We start from the raw sequence: 23102 nt of genomic DNA on the forward strand, positions 1-23102 counted from the left end.
GCAGGGAGGGAGATAGAGAAATAGAGGGAGAGTATCTATGTCTCACCAGATTTTTTAATTGTAAAGCCTGTGAATTTCTAGCACTGTTTTTTTGGGTTTTTTTGCACTGAAATTTTGTATCTGAAGGTCGCCCCAATGGCTGAGTGGTTAGGGTTCATACCATATGAGCATACTGAGCCTTGAGCAGCAGGCCCCGGTTTGACTTATGAATTTTTTTTTCTAACTGTGACTTCAACTTGTGGAATTTTCAAGAATTCATTCCACTGTTATTTTTCAATGTTCTTAAATCCAGAATGAACAATTCTAGCTTTAAAAAACTTTAATCATATATATATTTAAGTTGTTCAAATTCAACAGGCCAAAGTCAGACCCAAAAATTCAACATTCGAGAAACCAAAGAAAAGCAATGATTCTGTCAAACCGTGCGAACATCTAGCCAGTCAAGCTATGCTCCACTTGTCATATACGCTTGTGACATGAAGGTGGCCAGCTACGGAAACAAAGAGATGCTGAGATGAAACAGTGGCTAATGGTATGCCGTTAGTGGTGGAGCAGCTCATGTTGATCCCTTCAGCGGCATATGCAGATCTCTAGTGGTATGCCACTCATGTTCCACCGGCACATACCATTTCCCAACGGCAGGTGATGCCTGACACTCGTTGGCAACTGTCAGACCACCACAGCAACTATCAAACATCTGGAACAGGTTTATCCAGCCAACATTAACAAATCAACACAAAGCTAGTTTACACAGTTTGTCAGTAAGCATAGAACAAAAGAGAAGCACAACTGCTAGGATAGCTAGATAGGTCTACAACAGTATGAATTTGCATTTATTGAATTGGTCATTCATCATCAATGACACAGCAGCCACTTGTTATCACACACACAGATTATGTAGCTGCCCATTTGTCATTTACAGTCAATTTGTCAATCGCGTTGCTATAGAATAGAATATTAAATCCCTGATCCCGCTCCATAAAGAGAAATCTGTACTCACCCATTAGAGGTTAATTTACCAGGCCTTAACACACAGACATGAGATTGAGGGATAGGGTTTGGGTTAGGTCGATTAGAACATCTCATCCTTAGAAAGAGACTGAGATGGACGTTTTGCAAGTGTGAAGAAGCTTACATGAGCAACATGATGTCTTTAAACATGTTTTCTTGTTGTGGTCTATCACAGCAGAACCTGATTCCAAAGGATGACAAACGCAACTGGTTTTTACTGTTTTACTGAATGTATGTATGTACTGTACATCCTGTGTTTATCACAATGGTCATAGCTGCTGGTTTCACTGATCACTTCTACCAACAGTGGCCTTAGAGCACCTGCAGTGGAAACAGTGAGGTCAATCACTAAATCACGTTCTCTCTGTCCTCAGGCTGGAGGCTGACCTTGACATTGGAGGCATAGTAGTGGTCTGAACTGATGTGAAGAACTGATCTCTGTGCAAGTCCATCTCAGCCAGACTGTGGGTGACTCCCAGTATTTAAAACGGAAAATAAACAATGCTACAGACTGACTGCAGCTTGACTGTGACATACAGCATCCTTTATCATTTGAGAGAAGGACAATACAGAACAATACAGACAAATCCAGATGCTTTAATGTGGAACAACCTTTCTATCATCTCTGCTGAAAGTTTCACTTTGTCTGGCAAACAAAAAAACACTTCACTGCAGCTCATCTGAGCTGAGTTATATTATCTTATGAGGTGACTCTGGCCACAGACAAAACAGTGTTGGTAAAGGCTTTTTACAGTCACCGTTCATGCAACTGCCATACAGTCTTGTATCCACTAAAAAGCTTATGTAACACCAAGAGCTTCAGCAGGGCTGGAGGAGAGGTCAGAGCTGTGGAATAACCTGAAGGACCTCAAACAGGGCAACACTCCATCCGTTAAGAGTCTTTTCAGCAGAGAAAGTGAGATTGTCTTTGTTCCCTGGAAAAGAGGTCAGCCCTCAGATATGGGGGCAAAGGGGGTGGGGTGTAGTTTATTCACTGATCCATAAAGTGTAGGTTATTATTACCTCTTGCCTCAGGCTAATTTGCATTATTGAAGGTATCCAATTCCAAGGGTTGCCAAGGTTTTTTGCTGCTTAAAATTACACATCCTCATGAATATTAACCCTGTGAAGGACTGTGGTTCAGTGGGTTTAACCTGAAAGTGCATCACACCACATACTGTAGCTAACATCTGATGCTGTCTGGCTCATATGAAGGAAACAGAACTAAGGACACCCAAAATACAAACATAAGCATGGCACTGTACTTCAGTTTGAGTGCACACACTAGGACCAATTCCTGTTAATTTAAAACTTTGACTATCACTGTTTAATTTCACTCCACTGTAAATATTACAATGGGAACAGTGACACTGGTCTGAAAAACTGCTGTTAGATATTAGTCTTGTAGTCAAGATTCAAAGTACATATAGTGGTGATTGTCAGTTGTAGTATAATTTAAGGCCTGAGGGTATTATAATTACAAAAACTGCGCACCAGACAGGCAATGAAGTCCATCAGTAAAACTAAGGGGTGCAGTTGAGGCCATACTTTTTCATTTAAAGAGGGCAGTCCTCCAGCATTAGAAGCCATAAGTGTCACCAACCTCAGTCAAATGATCCTCTACTCCACTTCCAGGTTTATGACCAGTCCCAAACAACATCACATGAGCAACCAGGTAAAAAGGAATAATCAAACCTGACCACAGTCACCAGTCTGATGTAGATCAGGATTCACAAAAAAAATGGGACTCAAATTGGATTTAAACTTGTTGGTTTGTAGTTGAGACACTTGCTTCTCAGTCATGCCACTCTCCTCTGCACTTGACCTTTTTACCTTTACCTCTCCTGTTGTACCGCCTGTGGTTTTTAAATACATGTCTGGATTCTTCTTCATTCTCTATCTAGCTTTCCTGGTGCTGCCATGTTTAGTGTAGTGACAATGACATGTGTTCACTATCAAGGTTAATAAGTTTTAATCAAGGTTAAAACAGCTAAATTACCACCTCGTTGTTGTATGCCTCCACCACTCTGACTAGTTTCAGATTACATCCCTGTTTATCCAGTCATATAAGATATTACCCATGTCTGTGAAATTTTGTCCTAATTGCTTTGTGAAGTCTTTGCCCTTTGACCTTTGCTTGAGTCCAGGTGAAAGTTTTTACCAGATCTGAAGAAATTCCCTTGAGGCATTACTGAGATATTGTGTTCACAGGGCCAAAATCCTGTTTTGTGAGGTCACCGTGACCTAAACCTTTGGCAACCAAAATGTAGTCATTCCATCATTGTGTGCAAGTGGACATGCAGAACTTGTGCAGAACCATCTTGCTGTGTGGTGACAATGCTAACCACTGCACCATTACAAATGGTACAAAAATTAAATAAAACCTATAGTTTTTTTTTAAATTCACATAGTTAAAATACTACACCAGTGTTTTTTAAATAAACAGTACTAATGTACAAACTTGCAAATATGAATTACTAAAACAAAATATTTCCCTTGAATATGAAGTGAACATATAGATATTTACAGCATTATTACAGCAGAAATAGCACTTGAGGTTGGATGAGGTAAGATATAAGACCGAAAAATAACTTTAGTCAAACTGGTGATAAGTTGGTATAGTTAGGTCTTCCAGCAACTCCAGTGGTCTCTGTTGTGGTTGGTTAGCTGTGGGGGGAGGTAGCATATGTTAATGGCTCTGGCCTTATTGGTAGAAGGTTATATAGTGGTATGGTTGAAATGCTTCATTCATGGAGCCACCAGCACCAGTTTTTTGTTTTTCACAAAAGCATCCTGGAGTATCTTCCACCTCTGCTTGCATTCTTCAACTGAAAGATTAATTTCATCAAAAGAACATCATGAAAATTATACTATTTTCTCTTTCTTCCACAGGTTCCTTGTTAGGAGAAAGCTTCATAAGCCTTGCCTTCCAATATTGGCTTGGGAATAGCTCTGTCCATGAATCTGTACCCATGACCTTCAGGGCAACTCACTTCCCTATGGCCACGGAACAAATGTGGAGAGACATAGCCTCAAAATTCCGGCCCATGTGGGACTTCCCAAACTGCCTATGTGCCACTGATGGCAAACGTGTGACCATAACAGCACCTTCACTTTCAGGACGCCTGTTGTTCTCCTATAAGAGGACATTCTCCATTGTTCTTCTTGCACTGGTAGATACAGACTACTGCTCCATATTTATCTGGGTGGGGGACTTTGGAAGAGCGAGTGATGGTTGTGCGTACACCGGATCTGAGCTCAGAAGCCTCTGAACGTGCCTGCTGACAGCCCTTAGCCAGGGTGTGGTGTACAGGGTCTCATGCCATACACTATAGTGGGGGATGTGCATTCCCCCTGAAGATCCATCTAATGATGCCATTTCATGGTACCAACCAAGATGGAGAAGGATTTTTAGTTACAGACTGTCCCAGGCTTGGATGGTGGTTTGACTTTGGCATATTCTCAGCAGGATGGAGGGTGTTCCACATGAGTATCTACATGAACCCAGACAATGTTCTCTGTAGTCATGGCAACATGCATCCTGCACAACTATGTGCTTACCCCATCTAAAAACCAAATGTGCCTGGAGGAGGCTGAGCAAAGAGGGGACACACTACCTGTTCAATCCATGGGTGAAAACAGCTGAAGCAGAACTGCATATGGAGTGTGGGTCAAGCTCAGCACATTTTTTCAGGTCCCTGAGGGCAAAGTGGTGTAGAATGGTGTAGAACTCATTCCCTCATCTCTAAAACAAAAGTTGGGATTCAAAGCAAGTCAGTGTGTTGTCATAGAAATAACAATGTTGTAAATATTACTGACTACACTTACCTGACATTTCTATATTTAGTTCCATCAAGAATTTGGTTTGAATGTTTTCAAAGATTTACCCAGCTACAGAAAGACACAACCAGTACATACAGCCTGGTTCCACAACTCATAATCATAATTCCCACAGCTCATCCCATTTTTTCAGTGATCCAAACAGGTCAGAGTTCACTGACGGCCATTTCCTGAATGTGGAAAATGGCTGAGCCAATTGCCTTTTTTTTTTTAACACAGTTTAACACTTGTTTACACTTGTGTAGCTGTCATGGTAAAAGCCAGCATTTAGCTATGGAGAAGGCACAAATGGATAAAAAACAGAGGTGGATACACATTGCGGATGTTAAAAAAGTCATGAGGACAGTGCCTCATCTGTCACGTCTCACTGACTGAGGAGGCGATAAAATAACCTGCAAAATAGGGAAAGTATTGTTACAGGGCTCTATATTTCTGAAGGCAGCAGTAGAGCCCAGCCAAAGCGTCAGTCAGACTAAACATACAGCATGGGTAATGCTGAGGTAAAGTAAAGTTATGGAGACAGTCGGCTGCTCGTGCATTGCCGGGTTAGGGACATTATATGGTCATGCAAGCAACTATTCTGTGGAAGTTATTCATCAACCCAAATATCTCCTCTCTATTGCTGTATTCAAATCACTCTCTCATACATATGTTGTACATATATCCATTCTATTAATTATGAAAACGTGGTGAAAAGCTGTGATCCTGTACTGCAGTACTCCTGGTTGGATGCTAAACTGCATTTAGTTGTATCAGTACTTATAATATTTGCAATAACAATAAAGTTGAACCTAATCTAATCTAATATGCTTTTGTTCATGCTTAATAGTAATGTCAATAGTAACTTGAAAAATGATGAAGATACTATATTGGTGTCATTTTGGCAGGTGCAGAATACAGTGGTCAGTAGAAAGACAGGGCTTAACTGTACAGATGAATCTATATACAGTATATTTTACTGCATATAAAAAGTAAAAACATTCACATGCCTGCATGTCATGTTCAAAAATTTGATGGCATTAATTGTTGCAAGTAGTTACATATTTTTGCCATCTTTCAAAGTAATGTTTCAAACAAAGCAATATGGTAGAGTTTAAACAAATTTAGTGTAAACATTAAAGAAGGGCTGCAACTATCAATTAATCTGTCGAATGTTTGTTTAGTCTACAAAAAGTCAGAAAATAGTTACAATGTCTTGTTTTGTCTACAATCTGAAGATATTCAGTTTACTTTGGAACAAGTTTACTGATATGGAGGGCTAAAGAAACCAGAAGATATTTGCATAAGCCGGAATCACAGAATATTTTAATTTAAATTTTTTTTTTCTTAAACAAGACCAGGTAAAAACCTTGTAGGTCTGGACCATAAATGATTGTTACGGCCATAGTGTTGTGTTCTGTGTGTGTTTGTCTGCTGCCCCTCCAGGTTACGCCCTCCTGCAGCAAGTGGATGAGCGCACTGGTAACCTATTGCTCATTAGAGCCAGTATAAAGGCTGGGAGCTGAGGTGTGTGGGTGCCAGTGGGCCAGATGGCAGCGTGAAGACTGTGTGTATGTGTGTGTGTGCGAGTGAGTGGTGACTGCTCTACCATTATTGTTATCAGCCAGTGGGCCGGTTTGCTGAGTGTATATACACGGTAGTGTCTGTGTGCTACTTCCTGTGGCTGGGAGGTTGTTTTTGTTTCAACATAGTTTCCTGACTGTTTTCTTTTTTCCAGGTTTTACCGGCTCCACCCGTTTCCCATTTTACATTACTGTGAAAGGATTTTGGTTACCTTATTTACTTTATAATAAATTACCTTATTTGCGACCTTAGCTTGGTTTCCTGGTTATTCCTTCTCCTTGATTTATTTTTACTGTTACTTCCCCACTCCCCTGGACCACTTGGGCACATACAATGATCAATGTACAGAATTGAGGACAAACTGACTAATGTTAACACTGCTGCTTCAATTAAAAAAACCTGCAGTCATCCATTCAATTCAGTTCAATTCAATTTTATTTGCATAGTGCCAAATCATAATATGCATTATCTCAAGGCACTTTACAAGGTAAGGCCGAGACCTTATTTTGTTATAGAGAAAAACCCAACAGTTCCCACAAAGAGCAAGCGCTTGGCTGTAGAACTGGAGGCCAAGGTGATGTCATCCAGAGTCAGTATATTATCACGTGTTGTATCTCTGAGGTGTTTTGGGCCAATTACAATAACTTCAGTTTTGTCTGAATTTAAGAGTAAGAAATTACCTGTCATCCAGGTTTTTATGTCCTTAAGACACACCTGAAGCTTGGCTACCTGGTTAGTCTCACCTGGCTTCATGGATAAGTACAGCTGGGTGTCATCTGCGTAACAATGGAAATTTATCTGGTGCCTCCTAATAATATTTCCTAGAGGAAGCATATATAGGGTGAAAAGTATTGCTCCTGGCACAGAACCTTGTGGAACTCCATGACTGACTTTAGTGATGAGAGAAGAGTCATTATTAACATAAACAAACTTGAATCTGACAAATATGACCTAAACCAGCTTAGTGAGGTTCCTTTAATGCTGACCATATGCTCTAGTCTCTGAAATAAAATCTTATGATCTATGGTGTCAAATGCAGCACTAAGATCTAGTAGGACAAGTATAGAGACAAGTCCATTGTTTGAGGCTATGAGGACATCATTGGTAACCTTAACCAGAGCTGTTTCTGTGCTATGATGGACTCTAAAACCTGACTGAAAATCTTCAAACAAACCATTCCTGTGCAGATAATCACATAACTGGTTTGCAAAGACCTTCTCAAGGATTTTGGAAATAAAGGGGAAGTTGGATATAGGTCTATAATTGGCTAAAACATCTGGATCAAGAGTAGGCTTTTTAAGTAGAGGTTTAATTACTGCAAATTTAAAAGCCTGTGGTACATAACCAGTTGATAAGTTAATCATACTTGATATAGAGGTGGTGATTAAAGGAAAAACTTCTTGTTGGATCGGGGTCTATTCAATTCAATTCAATTCAATTTTATTTGTATAGTGCCAAATCATAATATACATTATCTCAAGGCACTTTACAGGGTAAGGTCAAGACCTTACTTTGTTACAGAAAAAAACCCAACAGTTCCCACAACGAGCAAGCGCTTGGCGACAGGGGGGAGGAAAAACTCCCTTTTAACAGGAAGAAACCTCCAACAGAACCGGGCTCAGGGTGGGCGGCCGTCTGCCTCGACCGGTTGGGTTTAGGAGAAGATAGAAAGAGGGGGAGGGGGAGGAGAGGGGAGAGAAGAGAGAGAGAGAGAGACCAGGAACAGCTGTGTCGGTAATGGTGTTATCAATAATAATGACAGGTAACAGTGGTTAATAGTAAAGATGAGTAGTGGTGGATCTGGATCCTGCTGCTCCCGAGGCAGAGATACCTGCAGAATGAGGACAGAGAGAGGGAGAGAGACGGGGGGAGTAGAAGGGCCTGCAGTTTATGATGAAAGTTTCCAGGTCAGGAGAACAGTGCTGCAGGATCACTGTCACGTCTTTGCACCAGCCACTGTTAGCATAAAAACAGATTCCTCCACCTTTCGATTTGCCGCTTTGAAGAGTTGGAAGCCGGCCGGAATCGATCCACAAAGCCACGTCTCCCCCGAACAGAAGATGAAGAAAAGTCTCTGTTCTTCTGCACCAGTAACTGAAGTTCATCCAGCTTGTTGTGCAGTGAACGCACGTTGGCGCACCGGCATGTTTTCCTCTCCTCCGGCGTTTCACTGCGAAAGTAACGGTCAGTGCACCTCTGACCAAAATGTCCAATAATTCCACAGGTGAGTCGAGAAAGGTGGAAAAAATCCTCTGGAGTTGTTTCTCTGATGTTAATGAGCTCTTCTCTGGTGAAAGAGCTCCGGAAACCAAGGCAGAAAACTGATTTTACAAAGAAAATAAGGCAAAAAAGTGCGCACCAACACACCGAGGCAGCCATCCGCGGCGCCATGGCAACTGGAACGAGTTTTTCACTCAGTTTGTCTATGTTTTCTTCAGACAATAGCCGTCTGGGAGCAAGTTTTTAATCCTAATTGAAAGTAATTCCTGGATGGATTGCCTAAATGCTCAGCTCTCCTCACTCCTCAAACAGAAGACAAACGCAGATGGGACTGTTAGCAAACTGCAGACATACACAACTTGGATGCCCTCGACTGTCAAGGCCACGTTTCATTTTATTTCCTTAACCAAATAATCAAAGAATTATGAAGTGAAGGAGGGAAGAATGGAAGGAACTGAACAGTGTGGAAAATAATTATGTACAGCCATAATCATTTCCAGCTGCGACTGAAGCTGATGGACATGTAAAATCTCTGCACAGATTCTCTGTAAAATCAGCTATAATTCATTGCTTCGCACTTGCACTTGACTTGTCAGAATATTGGCCCCCCACATGGCATGAGGGGAGTGAGACTGTGAGTTTCTTGTTCAAAGCCAGTTCAAGTAGTCTAAAGGGTGCCAGGTTAAAAGTGGGTTAGTTGCATGCAAGTTCTAGGTGTGCTACAAGTATGTGTATGGACATAAAAGTATCAGTTAACAGGCTAAACACAACCTAAGCAGACACAACAAAACAAGATACATTAACTAGATCAGTACATCTACTGTACATCAACACAGTTGACAATCCTGTGCTTAGCCATGCTGTGCTATGCTGTGCTATTTGAGGTTTTGCCAAGTCAACTCTACCCAGTCCTTGGAACAAAATGAGAAAGAGGTCTTTTCCAGTATTGTGCTCACAAAATCCAGAGAATCTATGTGACTTCCTGGTAGTTTGAAGTCCTGTGTGGCTGTGTGGCTTTGGTGTTGCAGAGGAGGCCACTGGTCACTCCTTTGTTCTTCTTGCAGAGTTAGCTGTTCCACACCACTCTGCTGTTGTTTCACTTGGTTAAGATTTAGCTGGCAGACTTGGTGTTGTAGCAGCTAGCAATGAATTACTTGGTCACTCTTCGTTCCTTAAGCAGGCACTCGCGTTGTTGCTGTTATGAAAGGGTGAAGTGTAGCAATCTGCTGTGACCAGGCTTGCATAAGAGCTGTTGTTCCAGGCAGCAGTCGTGGTGCTAACCTGGTGCTGGGAGCCTTGTTGCTCTCACAGCAAGAGCCAGAGAGAAGAGAGAATAGTTCCAGGTAGCAGTTGCACTGACCTGGTGCTGGGAGCCTTGTTCCTCCCACAGGGAGAAGAGAGAGAACAGTGGCTTGTTGCCTCTTGGAGAGCCAGGAGGAGAAGAGAACAAAGGCACACAGCTGGTTTTATTGTCTGGTGAAACCTTGGGTCACATGTCACACAGTGACCAACACTCACTTGTCAGTATGGATCTGTAGGGGAGGTCCTCCACAGGTGGATGCAAGTGATAGAACAAGAATATCCAGCATCTTAATATGGATTTCATCTGTGGTGCAGATTTAACAAACACTGCTGTGTGTTCAACTTTAAAATTGTAGTACCAAACAAACAAACAAACACTACTAAACATCCAGGCTGACGCTAGTGTTTTAATTTTTCCACACAATTTTATTTGTAAAATAATTGAATCTTGTTGTGAACACATCACAGAACACTTCATTCAGGATGAGACACTGCTAACACACACAGATGACAGAAGCTGTCACATATAAGGTGAATGACTCATGAAGTTAACCCTTGTGTGGTGTTTATATTGTTGTTACTCAGCCAGTGTTTGTGGGTCTGGTGGACCCGTTGCATTTTGTGGTTTTTAATGCCTCACAATCAAACACTTTTATGTTAAAATACTCAACAGATGTTTACTTCATCCCAATTACAAGCAGTATAAACAGTATATATGGTTAATATTTGCCATTTACCTTTGTTAGATCACATTTATAACCTATTATTTAAAACGTAATAAAGAAAATCAATTAAAATCAAGATATGAGTGGAAACAAATTTACAAGTGAAGCAAGGTTTTTCAAAACTACTGACTTTTATTTCTTTGCACAACACAAGTTGAACACATGAACACATAGAGTAAACATATCAGTCAAGACAACACATCAGCCCCATTTAACACATGGCCTTTAGCCACTAGCCTATACAACACATGAGGGGCAGAGTTTTACTGTGTGTGTGTTGCAGATATACTTTTTGCACTTGATGCATGTATATTGTGTTCTTCTGTCCATCTTGGGTTCGCACACTTCGCACCGCTTCTTCTTGTTGCTGGTGTTCACAACCTAGAATAATGAAAAGATCAGGAATTTTACACCTCTCTCTCTCACAAGACATGAGTGCCAGACATGTACTGCAACAGCATCACACACTTACTTCAGGCTCTGCAGATTGTGGTTCTGTAGGTTGGGTGGATAGGGCACCAGCATTCTCCTCCTGAATAAGATAAGATAAGATAAGATAAGATAGGACTTTATTGATCCCACCACGGGGAAATTTGTGCGTTACAGCAGCCAAAACACAGGGGTAAAGAGCACAGAAATAGGAGCAGCAAAAAGTACAAAACACTATCAACAAGAGAATACTATATACATTCATGGAGTTCTCTGTACAGCATACACCATATGCATTATGGATGTATTGTGGAATGTGCTGATAAATAAGCAAAACAAGTATCCATGAGCAATGCGTATATACATACATACATACATACACATCTGCACATATATATACATACCTGCATATATATACATACACCTGTACACGTGCATATACACATGCATACTTAAGGTGCAAGGTGTGTGCATAAAGTGGCGAAGTGGAGGTAAAGTGACTTAGTGACTCATGATGCGTTATACAGTCTAATTGCTGTCGGGATGAATGATCTGCGGAAGCGCTCCTTCTTGCAGCGAGGGTGTTTCAGTCTCTGACTGAAGGAGCTGCTTAGCGCACCCACGGCCTCATGCAGAGGGTGGTGGGGGTTGTCCATGATGGATGTCAGCTTTGCCAACATCCTCCTCTCACCCACCACCACCACAGACTCCAGAGGACATCCCAGTACAGAGCTAGACCTCCGCACCAGTTTATCGATCCTTTTTCTGTCCCTGTCTGTGCATCCACCCCCCTGCGTAGAAAAGGGCAGATGCTACGACAGAGCCATAGAAGGTCTTTAACAGGGTCCTGCAAACTCCGAAGGACCTCAGTCTCCTCAACAGATGGAGTCGACTCTGGCCCTTCTTGTAGAGGACGTCTGTGTTTGTAGTCCAGTCCAGTTTATTGTTTAAGTGAACACCCAGGTACTTGTAAGAGTCCACTGTCTCAATGTCTTTTCCCTGGATGCTCACCGGTGTGGTGGGGGGTTGCTTCCTCCTGAAATCCACGACCATCTCCTTTGTCTTGCTGGCGTTGATCAGGAGAGCATTGGTCTCACACCAGCCGACAAAGTCGTTGATGACCCCCCTGTATTCCTGGTCGTTCCCATCTGATACGCATCCGATGATGGCCGTATCATCTGAGAACTTCTGTAGGTGGCAGTGGTCCGAGTTGTACCTGAAGTCTGAAGTGTACAGACTAAACAGAAAGGGTGAGAGAACTGTGCCCTGCGGCGCCCCCGTGCTGCAGACTACCACGTCAGACACACAGTCATGAAGCCTCACATACTGTGGTCTGTTGGTGAGGTAGTTGATGGTCCACGCAGTCAGCTGCTCGTCCACTCCGGCTCCCTCCAGCTTCCCTCTCAGCAGTGCAGGCTGGATGGTGTTGAAAGCACTGGAGAAGTCAAAAAACATGACCCTCACCGTGCTCCCCGCTTGCTCCAGGTGAGAAAGAGATCGGTGCAGCAGATAGATGACGGCGTCATCCACTCCGATGCCAGGCCGGTACGCGAACTGCAGTGGGTCCAGCGTTGAGCTCACCAGTGAGCGAAGGTGGTGCAGAATGAGCCTCTCCATGGTCTTCATCAGGTGGGAGGCCAGGGCTACAGGTCTGTAGTGGTTGGGCTCCCTGGGCCGTGCGATCTTTGGCACTGGAACCACGCAGGAAGTCTTCCACAGTTCAGGAACCCTCTCCAGGCTCAGGCTCAGGTTGAAGATATGCAGGACCACCTGACAGAGCTGGTCTGCACAGTCCCTGAGGAGTCTGGAGCTGATTCCGTCTGGACCTGCTGCCTTCCTGATCTTTGTCTTCTTTAGCTGACTTCTCACCTGATCAGCTGTGAGGCAGATCTGCAGCTGGTCCAGGGTGGGGGGTGGGGCTGGCTTTGTTGTGGGTAGATGTGATGGGGGTGGGGTGGGATGGTTCGAGGAGGGTGCAGGTAGCGACAGCACTGCGCCAGGAGAGTGGGGGGACAGCATTCGGAGGGAGGTTGGTGGAAGCTGGGGGGTGGGGGAGGTGGTTGGCCCAGAGTCGAATCTATTGAAGAACAGATTCAATTCATTTGCCCACCCCCGATCGGTGGACACTGTGGCTCCTCCATTGTCCCTGAGGTGACCAGAGATCTTGTTCATGTTTCTCCAGACCTCTCGGACATTGTTTTGTTGGAGCTGCTCCTCCATCTTCCTCCTGAAGCTCTCCTTGCCACTCCGGATCTTATATTTAAGGTCCCTCTGCACTCTCTTCAATTCCTCTTTGTCTCCAGACCTGAAGGCCCGCTTCTTCTCATTCAGCAGGGCCTTCAGCTCTGGGAATCCTCCTCACAATGGCTGCAGAGGCTGGGGTTCTGGTGACATGTTGTCTTTCCTCGATTTGTGGTCTCACCAATGCCTTTCCCAGATCCTCGAGAAAGAGGTGTCTCTTCTGGAGCTTCCCTCTGTTCCACTCGGGGTTCAGTGCCATCCGAATGACAAAGGCGTTGTATGCTGAGATGTCCAACATGTCAAAGAATATCACCAGTGGCCAGCGTAGAGTCCTCCGTTTGCAGCTGTAGGCCGTCACCAGCTTGTCCATGTTGTCTACCCCTCCTTTTGTGGCATTATAATCCATGATGATCTCTGGTTTGTGATGTTCCTGGTCACAGATTCTTCCATCCCCATGCAGTGTACTCATGAGTACCACATTCTTGCCTTTCTTTGGCACATAGGATACCAGGGATGTGTCAGCCGTGTACGCAAACTTGGAAGACTTGACAGGCCTGTTCTTTGAAGTCAGCAGTTGAGGTGGGAGCTCTGACTTTTTTTTCTGTATTGTTCCCACCATGGTCAGCTTCCTCTCTAGGAGCTCCTGTCCCAGCTTGTGCGAGGTAAAAAAATGGTCGCATGTCATGTTGTGTCCACTGAGTCCCTGAGACATGTCTGGGACAACTCTCATTCCTTGGTTTTTCTCGGGGGCTCCTCCATCAGGTTTCCCTGTGTAGACTTGTAAGTTCCAAGCATATGAGGAAGTGGCATCACAGGCAGCCCAGATCTTTATACCATACTTTGCAGGTTTAGATGGTATATGGGGCTGGCTGCTGACGGCCTGGTCCTGTGGCTGGTTGCTGACGGCCTGGTCCTGTGGCTGGCTGCTGACGGCCTGGTCCTGTGGCTGGTCTTCGTTTTGGAACTGGCTGATGCTCAATCTCATCATCTTCTTCAGAGTCACTGTCAGACTCTGAATTTTCAGAAATGTGATCCTCAAATTCTGAAACCTCTTCTTCTGAATCCTCTCCCTCTACATCATCATCAAAAACTTCTCTCTCTTCCAAAATCAATTCCAGGGCCCTCTGCGCAGAGCACCTTTTGGCCATGTTGATCGGTTGTGATAACAAACCACACTGGCAAAGCTATAGTTATAGTGTCCTGCCTCCAATTTGTAGCAGATAGAGTGTGAGAAAATAAAGATTCCTGCAAGACAGAGGGTCAAATGTGCGGGAAAACAAGAGCAGACAGTGTTGATGCTTGAATTTTGCAACAATGTTGCAACCTTGTGTGGGAACCGCAGGTGCAGAAACACAAAACTCACATTTACAGTCACTCTTTCTCTCTCTCTCTGTCACTCTCTCCCACACACACACACGCACGCACGCACACACACGCACACACACACACACTAACAGCAGGCCCAGACAGGAGGAGGACAGAGTGTAGGTACACAGAACATCGATTTCCACACTTCTATTAGCGGACACCTTATATGTAATAGAAATGTGTAGGGGGGGTGTACGGTGTGTGGTCATTAAAAATGTATTCTGATATATGTTCTTCACAGAAAATGAGCCAAGGCCAGTGAGTCTGAGTTTGAAAAATTAATTGTATCATTTTTCTTTTAATAAAAAAATGAAAACGGGTCCCACAGACCCGAACACCACATAAGGGTTAAAAGACCCTGAAGAAACCTGTTATGGGGGCATTTCCCACCCCGTCATATGTGAGTTAAGTCATTACACAGCTAATATTTCTATATAAAACACAATTAAGTTTGCAAACAAAGGTTAACTAGTGACCAATAACTGACACAAAATCTAAATACCTTGATGTGTGAAAAATTAGACACACCTCTCATTTATTCAGTTTTTCTGCTAACTTTTGAACATCTTTACATGGTTTGTCTTAATCTAGCAGGCATCCTTGTTCCTGAGTGCATATACACAGCAGCAATGTCATTCAGAGAAAAAAAATAAGGGCTTTGGAAACCTTTTATAAAGATTACAACCCTGTGGATTAAAATATATACAATACAAAGATTAATAAATGACTGCACTTACAGCTGGACGTGTCCTGTCAACAGTTTTACAGGTGTCCTTTACAATCGTGGTCTGTGGGGAAAATGCTTTTGGGGCCACAGGGGATTTTTTCGCTGCAATACCACAATGCAGACGAAATATTTTATTAAAACAACCAAAAATTAAAAAAAATGCAGCTGGAACTGCTTAAAAGAGCTATTATACAAAATCTGGAAATAGTGTATAGATGCTAAAATACCTCAAATGGCAGTCCAACATAAGCCAAACAAAATTAGGAAGTGCAAGGTGAGGCCACTTGTGGTGAGGGAGACTGAGGAGTGCCCAGGGTTGTTACTGCTTACCCACCTCAGGTGCAGCACAACAACCTCATAGCAGACAAGACATAAATGACGCTGATGTCTCAGTGCCCTTACTCACTTGCATTCATAAAGTGTTGGGACCTCACCAGGGGTGCCTGGGCCTCAATCCCAGCACTCAGATTCACCACAAAAAATCATAAACAAACAATTAAACAACCTAGCTGAGTGAATACAAACAAACAAGAAAACCAGTCACTCACCGTTGGAATAGGCTGCAGTGGTGGAGGCTTGATATTCTGATTTGGCTTTCCCATTAACTGGCACACATGACAGGTTTCAATAAAACAGGATACATCTCTTTTGACATGTGGCCAAAATAAGTGTTTCAAGATGTTAAGATATGTCTTCCAAACACCAAAGTGCCCACACTCATCATGTGCCAACTTCAAGACCAAAGAACAAAACTTAGCTGGCACCACCACCTGGACAACATCATTTTTCACACCATCTTCACCCACAGGAACCCACTTCCTGAACAGCAACTGATTATGCAAGAAGTACCCACTCACCGCACTACTTATGTCAGAGGCAGGCAACACATGCTCTATTATTTGCTTCAGACGTGGATCATGAGATTGCTCCTGCACGACTTCACTGTCTGACAGTGACAGAGGAAGCTCAGACAACCACACATCACTGGCATCACCCTCATGGGCCACATCAAGAACTGGTTTGTCCATAGCATCTCTAATCACACAGGATCAAAAGACCTCCAGTAATGCCCTGGATCTTTCATCTAACACGGAACCAGATGGGCAAAAGGTGACCCCAGGAGTGGGAAACCCTGCTACCAGCCACACTGCTGCCCAAAACAAAGTGGACACACCTTATGCAAAGGAACAGGAAGAACCTGCAACACCATCCCCCGACGGAGAACACGGGCAACTGTGTCAGCTTCCACAGACAAAGGCAAGACGGGGTCAACAATGTAGGAATCATAGGCCCCTGTACCCCTCAGAGTTTTAACAGGGACCCTCACTTACGACCAAAGACACAAAGCCATCTCGAATGAAAGGAGAATAAGCTGCCAAAACATCTGGTTCACAGGAGTGTGAAGTAAATGCGTCGGAATCACAGTCCTGCCTTCCAGGAGCCTTTTTCATGACAATAATTACAAACATTACCAATGTCAAAATTGCCACTAGCCTTGAAGTCAGGTTTCGACTGACCAGGTTTCACTGAACGCTACTGTTGGGATCTCAAGCCATGAGTTCTGACAAGAACAATGGAGAAGCCTACATGTCCCTCAAAAGCCTGAGTCTCAAGCTATGCATCCTGAAGGGAACAAAAGAGAGGCCTGCATGCCCTCCAAAAGCCTGAGCCTCAAACCATGCCTCATGGCAAGAACAAAGGAGAGGACTACATTTCCCTCCAGGCTGTGGAGCCAAAACCACCCCCACAATTCACACCTATGTGTAAATTGGAGATTGGAAGAAAACTCAGCACTGGCATTGGCCGAGGCCAGGCATTCCCAGCAGGAATCCCTGGTGACGTCACTCAGGTAATAAAAGCGGCGCTGCGACCCTCCTCCTGCGCTTAATTCCCGTGCACCAGTTACAGTAGAGAGCTACTCCAGCTCTCTCCGCGACTCAGCTGCTGAAAGGGAGCAATCTGCAAACATTTGACCTTTTTCCACAACTGCTTAAAGCCGAGGTCACAGTCTCCAACTCGCGGGCCAAGTGCACAGACTGCTGTTGTTTGTTTTCAGTTCTTTTCGGATCCGACGTAGATCGCTGTGCAATCAGCTGATTTCACGTTCTGTGAGGACGAGTGCCGACTTTGTTAAGGACAAAACGAAGTCCACCGTCCCTCATCTGTGATCTTCCCGCTGCCGCTGAGGAACTCATCACAGTCATCGGCAGGAGAGCAGGACACGACCCGCCGAGCTCCCAGCCAAGGACCGAGCTGTGGAGACCCAGAGCAGACTTTCTTTTCTAACTCCGAAGGATCGGCGCAACTCACAGTAAGAGGCTGGTGTCTGGGCAGAGACACAATTAGTGTAGCATGTTGTATTGTGCTATTGACTTATATGTGCTGCATATCCTGTTGTTTCAGATCGTTCACTGTGATCAGCTTAATAAGCCAAATATCACTAGTTAAAGGACCAATATCCGACCAGACGAACTCTGGTTCTCTGGCTCCGTTATATTGTGTAGTGATATTGTGGTGATTATTAACTGTGGTGACGACCTCTTGTGGACTCTTTCCTCTCTTCACCTCTATTCTCCCTCTCTTCTCCCAATCACACACCTCATCTACATCTCTCTCACATTCAGGCTGTCCTAGAGTGTGATCGCGTCATACACGTGAAGCTCAAGGCCCCTCCCTTTGTTCTCGTTGTTCCCGCCATTCACACTCTGCGGCCAGCTGCCATCTTGGCTCTAGCGAGTACCTCACGCTGCCGCCATCTTGGCTCCTACTGACACGTCACTCACGTGACTTCGTCACCATCCTCTCTCTCGCTCTCTCTCTCTCCCTCACTCACACACACACACACACCCACACACGGTTGTTACATATGTGTTTTGCCTGTAATTATCTAGTTAGTAACCAATGTTTGTTTTAGTTATAGTTGAATTATAATCGGTTCAATATCAAGTAATGTTATTTTGAATAATTATTACTCTTATTAATAAATCCTGTTATAATTTAACTCGTTGTTGTCTGTGATTATTGTGATTATATTTGTGATAACAGCTGGACACACAACAGTCAGTGCTCGAATTTACCCTTCAATTAACCTTCTGAGACTGCATTTTGAGACATCAATTTGGTCATTGGTCCCTGGTGACAGGGTGGTGCTCCGAGATTACTACTTGTAGTAAACATCTATATATGTATTGATGACTATCACTGATAATCATTAATATTATAAGCCAATAACCAAATTGCCCCTACCTGTGCCCCAACACTACATATCAAATAAAACACCATCCGAATGACTTCCACACCTGGAAAAGGCATTGTGACTTACAGAGTGCTCCTCTTATGAAGCACCATATACTCCTCAGCCAACACAGCTGCCTTAGCAGCAGATGTAACTTTTTGTTTCATGATATGTGTTGCAACATTCTCTGGGAGACTATTTTTTAACCTGTTCTAAAGTCATGAGATCACAAAGCCCATCAAGAGTACTGACATCAAAGGCAGTTAACCACCACTATTCTATGTTTTAATTCATGTTTCATCATCTAATGCTCCATCTGCAACACCAAATTCTCTTTTAGCTGTTCAAAAGTTAATCCCTGCATGAGAAAAGATGAAGCAGTGGAACTCTGAGAATCATCTTTACCTTCACACAAGAAAAAAACTAATTTCAAACAATAAATACGCCATGCCACTCACCCCACCAAATAATCTCTAAGTATGTGTCCTTCCCTCCAATCCAACACTCACAACAGCAGACAAAAGGTGCTCTAAACAGATTTAACGCACACGTGTACCTAGGCCCTAAGCACAAACAGCCAACAAAGTAAAAACTCACACAATATGTGTTACAAACAATATACCCCACAATTCTCCTGAATAATTCAAACCAACAAACACCAAACCACACAACCACGTACCCAAATAAGACAGGTTGAAAAACTCACAACCCACAATCCTACCTAAATGTTGCGGCAAAAATGGGAACAAAGCGAGAGGAGCCCTCAGTTTGTCATGATCCTGCTCCCAGGCCATGACAAAATAGGGAATGGACACAGATACAGACAATTAATCTGAATATTTACTACAAAGAAATTAATAAACTGAAGAAACCAAGTATCCATACTTTTGAGCATTGATAACCAAGTAGTACCAAGAATGACACACTTCATACATACTCCATACCTCCCTATGTTTCTTTCAAGAACGCACACACACAGTAACTTGTCCACAACAACTGCAGAGCCAGTTAGGCAGAGACCATCACAATATATTTCCACGGTATATGTTTCAAGCTTTGGTGATGATTGTTTGTTCTTAGAAAAGGTATGTTATTACCTAATAAGAAAAACCTGAATTTTAACAATGGATGTGTTTTTATGTTTTTGAGCATTGCTAACTGAAAGTTTGGCATCTTGTAAGTTTAAAGTTGATTAGCTGTATTTCTGCTCACTAGTTTTTCCATCAGTGTTTGAGTTTGAAACATTTTAATCATGACATGACAGCAGAATACTGCAAACAGCCAACACAACCATGACTTCAATGCTATGCCGAAATCAACATTCTGCTTAAAGGCTTAACTGTTTATTTCTCACCCTGGAAAACTAGAATAACTGCCTCTGCCACTCAGACTAGTCTCAGATTACATTTCTCTATATCCAGAGTCATATAAAATATTAACCATTTGTGTGAAATTTTTTCATAATTGCTGTGTGAAGTCTTGACCTTTGACCACCAAATCTTATTGGTTTGTCCTTGAGTCCAAGTGAATGTTTGTGCCAAATTTGAAGGAATTCCCTTGAGGAGTTCTCCAGATATTGTGTTCACAAGGCCAAAATCATGTTTGGTAGGTCACTGTGACCTTGACCTTTGACCTTTAGCCACCAAAATGTAATCAGTTGGTCCTTGAGTCTGTAGTATCTGAAGTTCTATAGGATATGTGACTTTATGGGTTTGGTATGTTTAGATAGGGGCCCCAGTTCAGAGGATGCACTGGGAGATGGGTGCTTCTCTGTTTAGGAAAATGTGGCCTTTTTTGGTATTAGGTCTAGGTGCTTTGGGAGATGACTGTCTCTCTGAAAATGAGGCCTTTTATGGTATGGATCATATACATTGTCTTAGGTTCATGAAGACAACCAACCTATATAGACGGGGAGTTAGAGCAGTTATTCAGAGGAGATTCATATTGGCTTCGACTCCTCTCACAGGCAATCCATGGTGCTTGATTTGATGCTGGACTTCTTTGTAATAAACCTCTTTATATACAAGCAAGACAGTGTCAGCGGAGTTTTCCTCATCATCTTCGCATCATCGTTGATTAATAAACAACAAATCAAAATGTTTGTGTCAAATTTAAAGCAGTTCCATTAAGGCATTACTGAGATATTGTGCGTATGGGGCGGACAGACTACAGATGGATGGACAACCCAAAAACAATATGCCTCTGACTGTGGCGCAAAGGCATAAAAACACATCTTCCACCATCACCACTAGATAGTGTAAAATGTATGTGATGCTGGGATACTTTCCTACCCCAAATACTGTATACCAGCATCCCCTTTAAAATGTATACACACACTATGGTGGATCTGGACCATTCTTAGCTAAAAGCAGATGTTAATTTAGACAGTACTCATGACAAGTTGAACATACTGTGTATGAGATGTATACAAATGTCTCTGTAAGTGAATGATGGGTGCAACTTTGTCAAGGTCTGATGCAGCATTTTACTTTTCATGATCTACATTTCATTGTTGTTACCGTGTCAGATATTTGATACTTTATCTAGAGCCAACTGCTGCACTAATTATATTTAACCTCTGAATATTTCATAGACTCTGCTCAGCTTCTATGCATACTTGTAAGTAATTTATGTGATTTTCACAGCAGAAATGATTCTAACCCAATTAGAAATGTGATGAGCGTTCGTCTATTAAGTGCTCCATCATTTTTTGACACGTTTGGTGTCAGTGTATGGCTTTGGGATTTTTCTTCTCTTCTGCTCTTTGTTTTCAGCAGTAAATGAAAACTGTCATTGTGAAGCAAACAAAGGCCATGCAGATTTTATTAGTACAGCGGACATTCATTCAACATTCATATGAGGAACTGTGCAGTAGAAAGGTAAGACATTATAAAACTGCTCACTCATGAATAATTGTTGTCTTTCACACTGCAGTAATTCAGAGCCTCATCCTGTTAGTACTGCTTCACATGTTGTGGAGGGGGAGGAAAGAGAGGAGAGGTGACTCCCCCTTAATTTAATTCAGCAACACCTAGGAGCAGAGGCTTTCAACCTGAGGATCTGTCACCTTCTCTCTCAGCTTCAGGCATATTATTGGCTTAGCAGCTGATGTGTGATTGCTGTGGAGCACACTCAGAATTAACATCCACCTCCCACAACTATCTCACTACACCCGCTGCCCCCTTCACCTAAGTCTTTCTGCTGGGACAGTAAAACCTTAATAAGAGTAAAAAAAACCCTCATTTAAAATTCTATTGATGTTGTTGTATGGTTGATTAATGTATTAGCTGAGTGTTATTGATGATGCTAGCACAGGAAATTGTGTCATAAATACAAATCTGTATTTCTAAATGCTTTATTACAAAATGGCTGTTTTCACTTTGGCAGTATGCTTTTCCAACAATGATGTATCAGACCCACTCATACATTGACAATTTCAAAATGTTAGTAACTAAACCACTCCCCATTCTGTGCACAAGCCTAGCATACTATGTCGTCACTGTTCTTCAGCCTTCATGGATTCAGACATAAACCTGGTCTCACCTAGAAGTCACAATTGCAGTAACCCCTACCCCGGACCCTATCTGTTTGACAGACAACCCCACCCCCTGATATACAATGTACATAATCTATGTTTACCTTTATGTTTTTTTCCTGTATTCTCTGTCAGATGAGCTCTGTTTCTTTACTCTGACATTATCTATTTACGTTTGGTCTTACCTCACCTTTTTCTTGATATTACTTATTCATGTCTATATGTCCTTTATATTTTTATAAAGATAACCTCAGCAGGGAACTGCAGTTATGAATGCAGCACTTTAGTGAAGGAAATTCTCTCAGTGGGAGATGTTGACCTGGGCAGACCCATTAACATTTACATCCCCAGCAGTCTACAACAGAGCATCTCCTACTGTAGCTACTCCAGCTCTTCATACCTTAAGTGCACCTTGAAAAGCACAGAGTTAAAGTGCAATGCAACTTTAATGATGACTCATCTCATTGATTTTGATCTGGCACGAAAGACACAATTTGTCTTAAGTCCTCAATGAGCTCAATTCCATAGAAACTGTTTTCTTCTAACCACCAACACAAGCAGCCCTATTCATATATTGCAACACAGCAATGTTAATACTGCTTAATATACTGAAGACACACATAGCTTCATTGCACAGAATAACCACTGAGTCATGTATCTAGTGCACAGTTGTGCCATTCTGTGTGATAGAAATATACCAGGTCTGACGATATTTAAAGGGACACTCCCCTCTATTCCACACAGCTGGATTGTTTAACCTATCTGTTACTGTGATCCACATGCACACATAGATTAACTCCTCCTACACATTTCTGTTTAATTGCTTTGTTCTTTTCAGTCTCTACTCTTATAACGTTACTTATCATCTGCTACTCACTGCATGTAAAATTCATATGAGACATGCTA

At 42.8% G+C, this 23102-nt stretch overlaps 1 protein-coding gene across 1 annotated transcript; it reads right to left on the minus strand.

The window, feature by feature from the left end:
• Positions 1-13026: 13026 nt before the first annotated feature.
• Positions 13027-18461, minus strand: LOC139607137 (piggyBac transposable element-derived protein 4-like). The gene is made up of 2 exons (XM_071460165.1): positions 16566-18461; positions 13027-15449 (listed from the first exon to the last, which is right to left on the minus strand). The coding sequence occupies exon 2, from the start codon at positions 14317-14319 to the stop codon at positions 13414-13416; it is 906 nt and encodes a 301-aa protein (XP_071316266.1). The 5' UTR covers positions 14320-15449; positions 16566-18461; the 3' UTR covers positions 13027-13413.
• Positions 18462-23102: the final 4641 nt, after the last annotated feature.

This window comes from Trachinotus anak, unplaced genomic scaffold (assembly GCF_046630095.1).
Source record: "Trachinotus anak isolate AG129_WGS33_773 ecotype Australia unplaced genomic scaffold, CSIRO_AGI_Tana_v1 ptg000001l, whole genome shotgun sequence".
Classification (NCBI taxonomy): domain Eukaryota; kingdom Metazoa; phylum Chordata; class Actinopteri; order Carangiformes; family Carangidae; genus Trachinotus; species Trachinotus anak.

Coding starts and splice junctions, on each gene's coding strand:
- LOC139607137 (XM_071460165.1), bottom strand. CDS start 14,319: ATGATGAGATTGAGCATCAGCCAGTTCCAAAACGAAGACCAGCCACAG.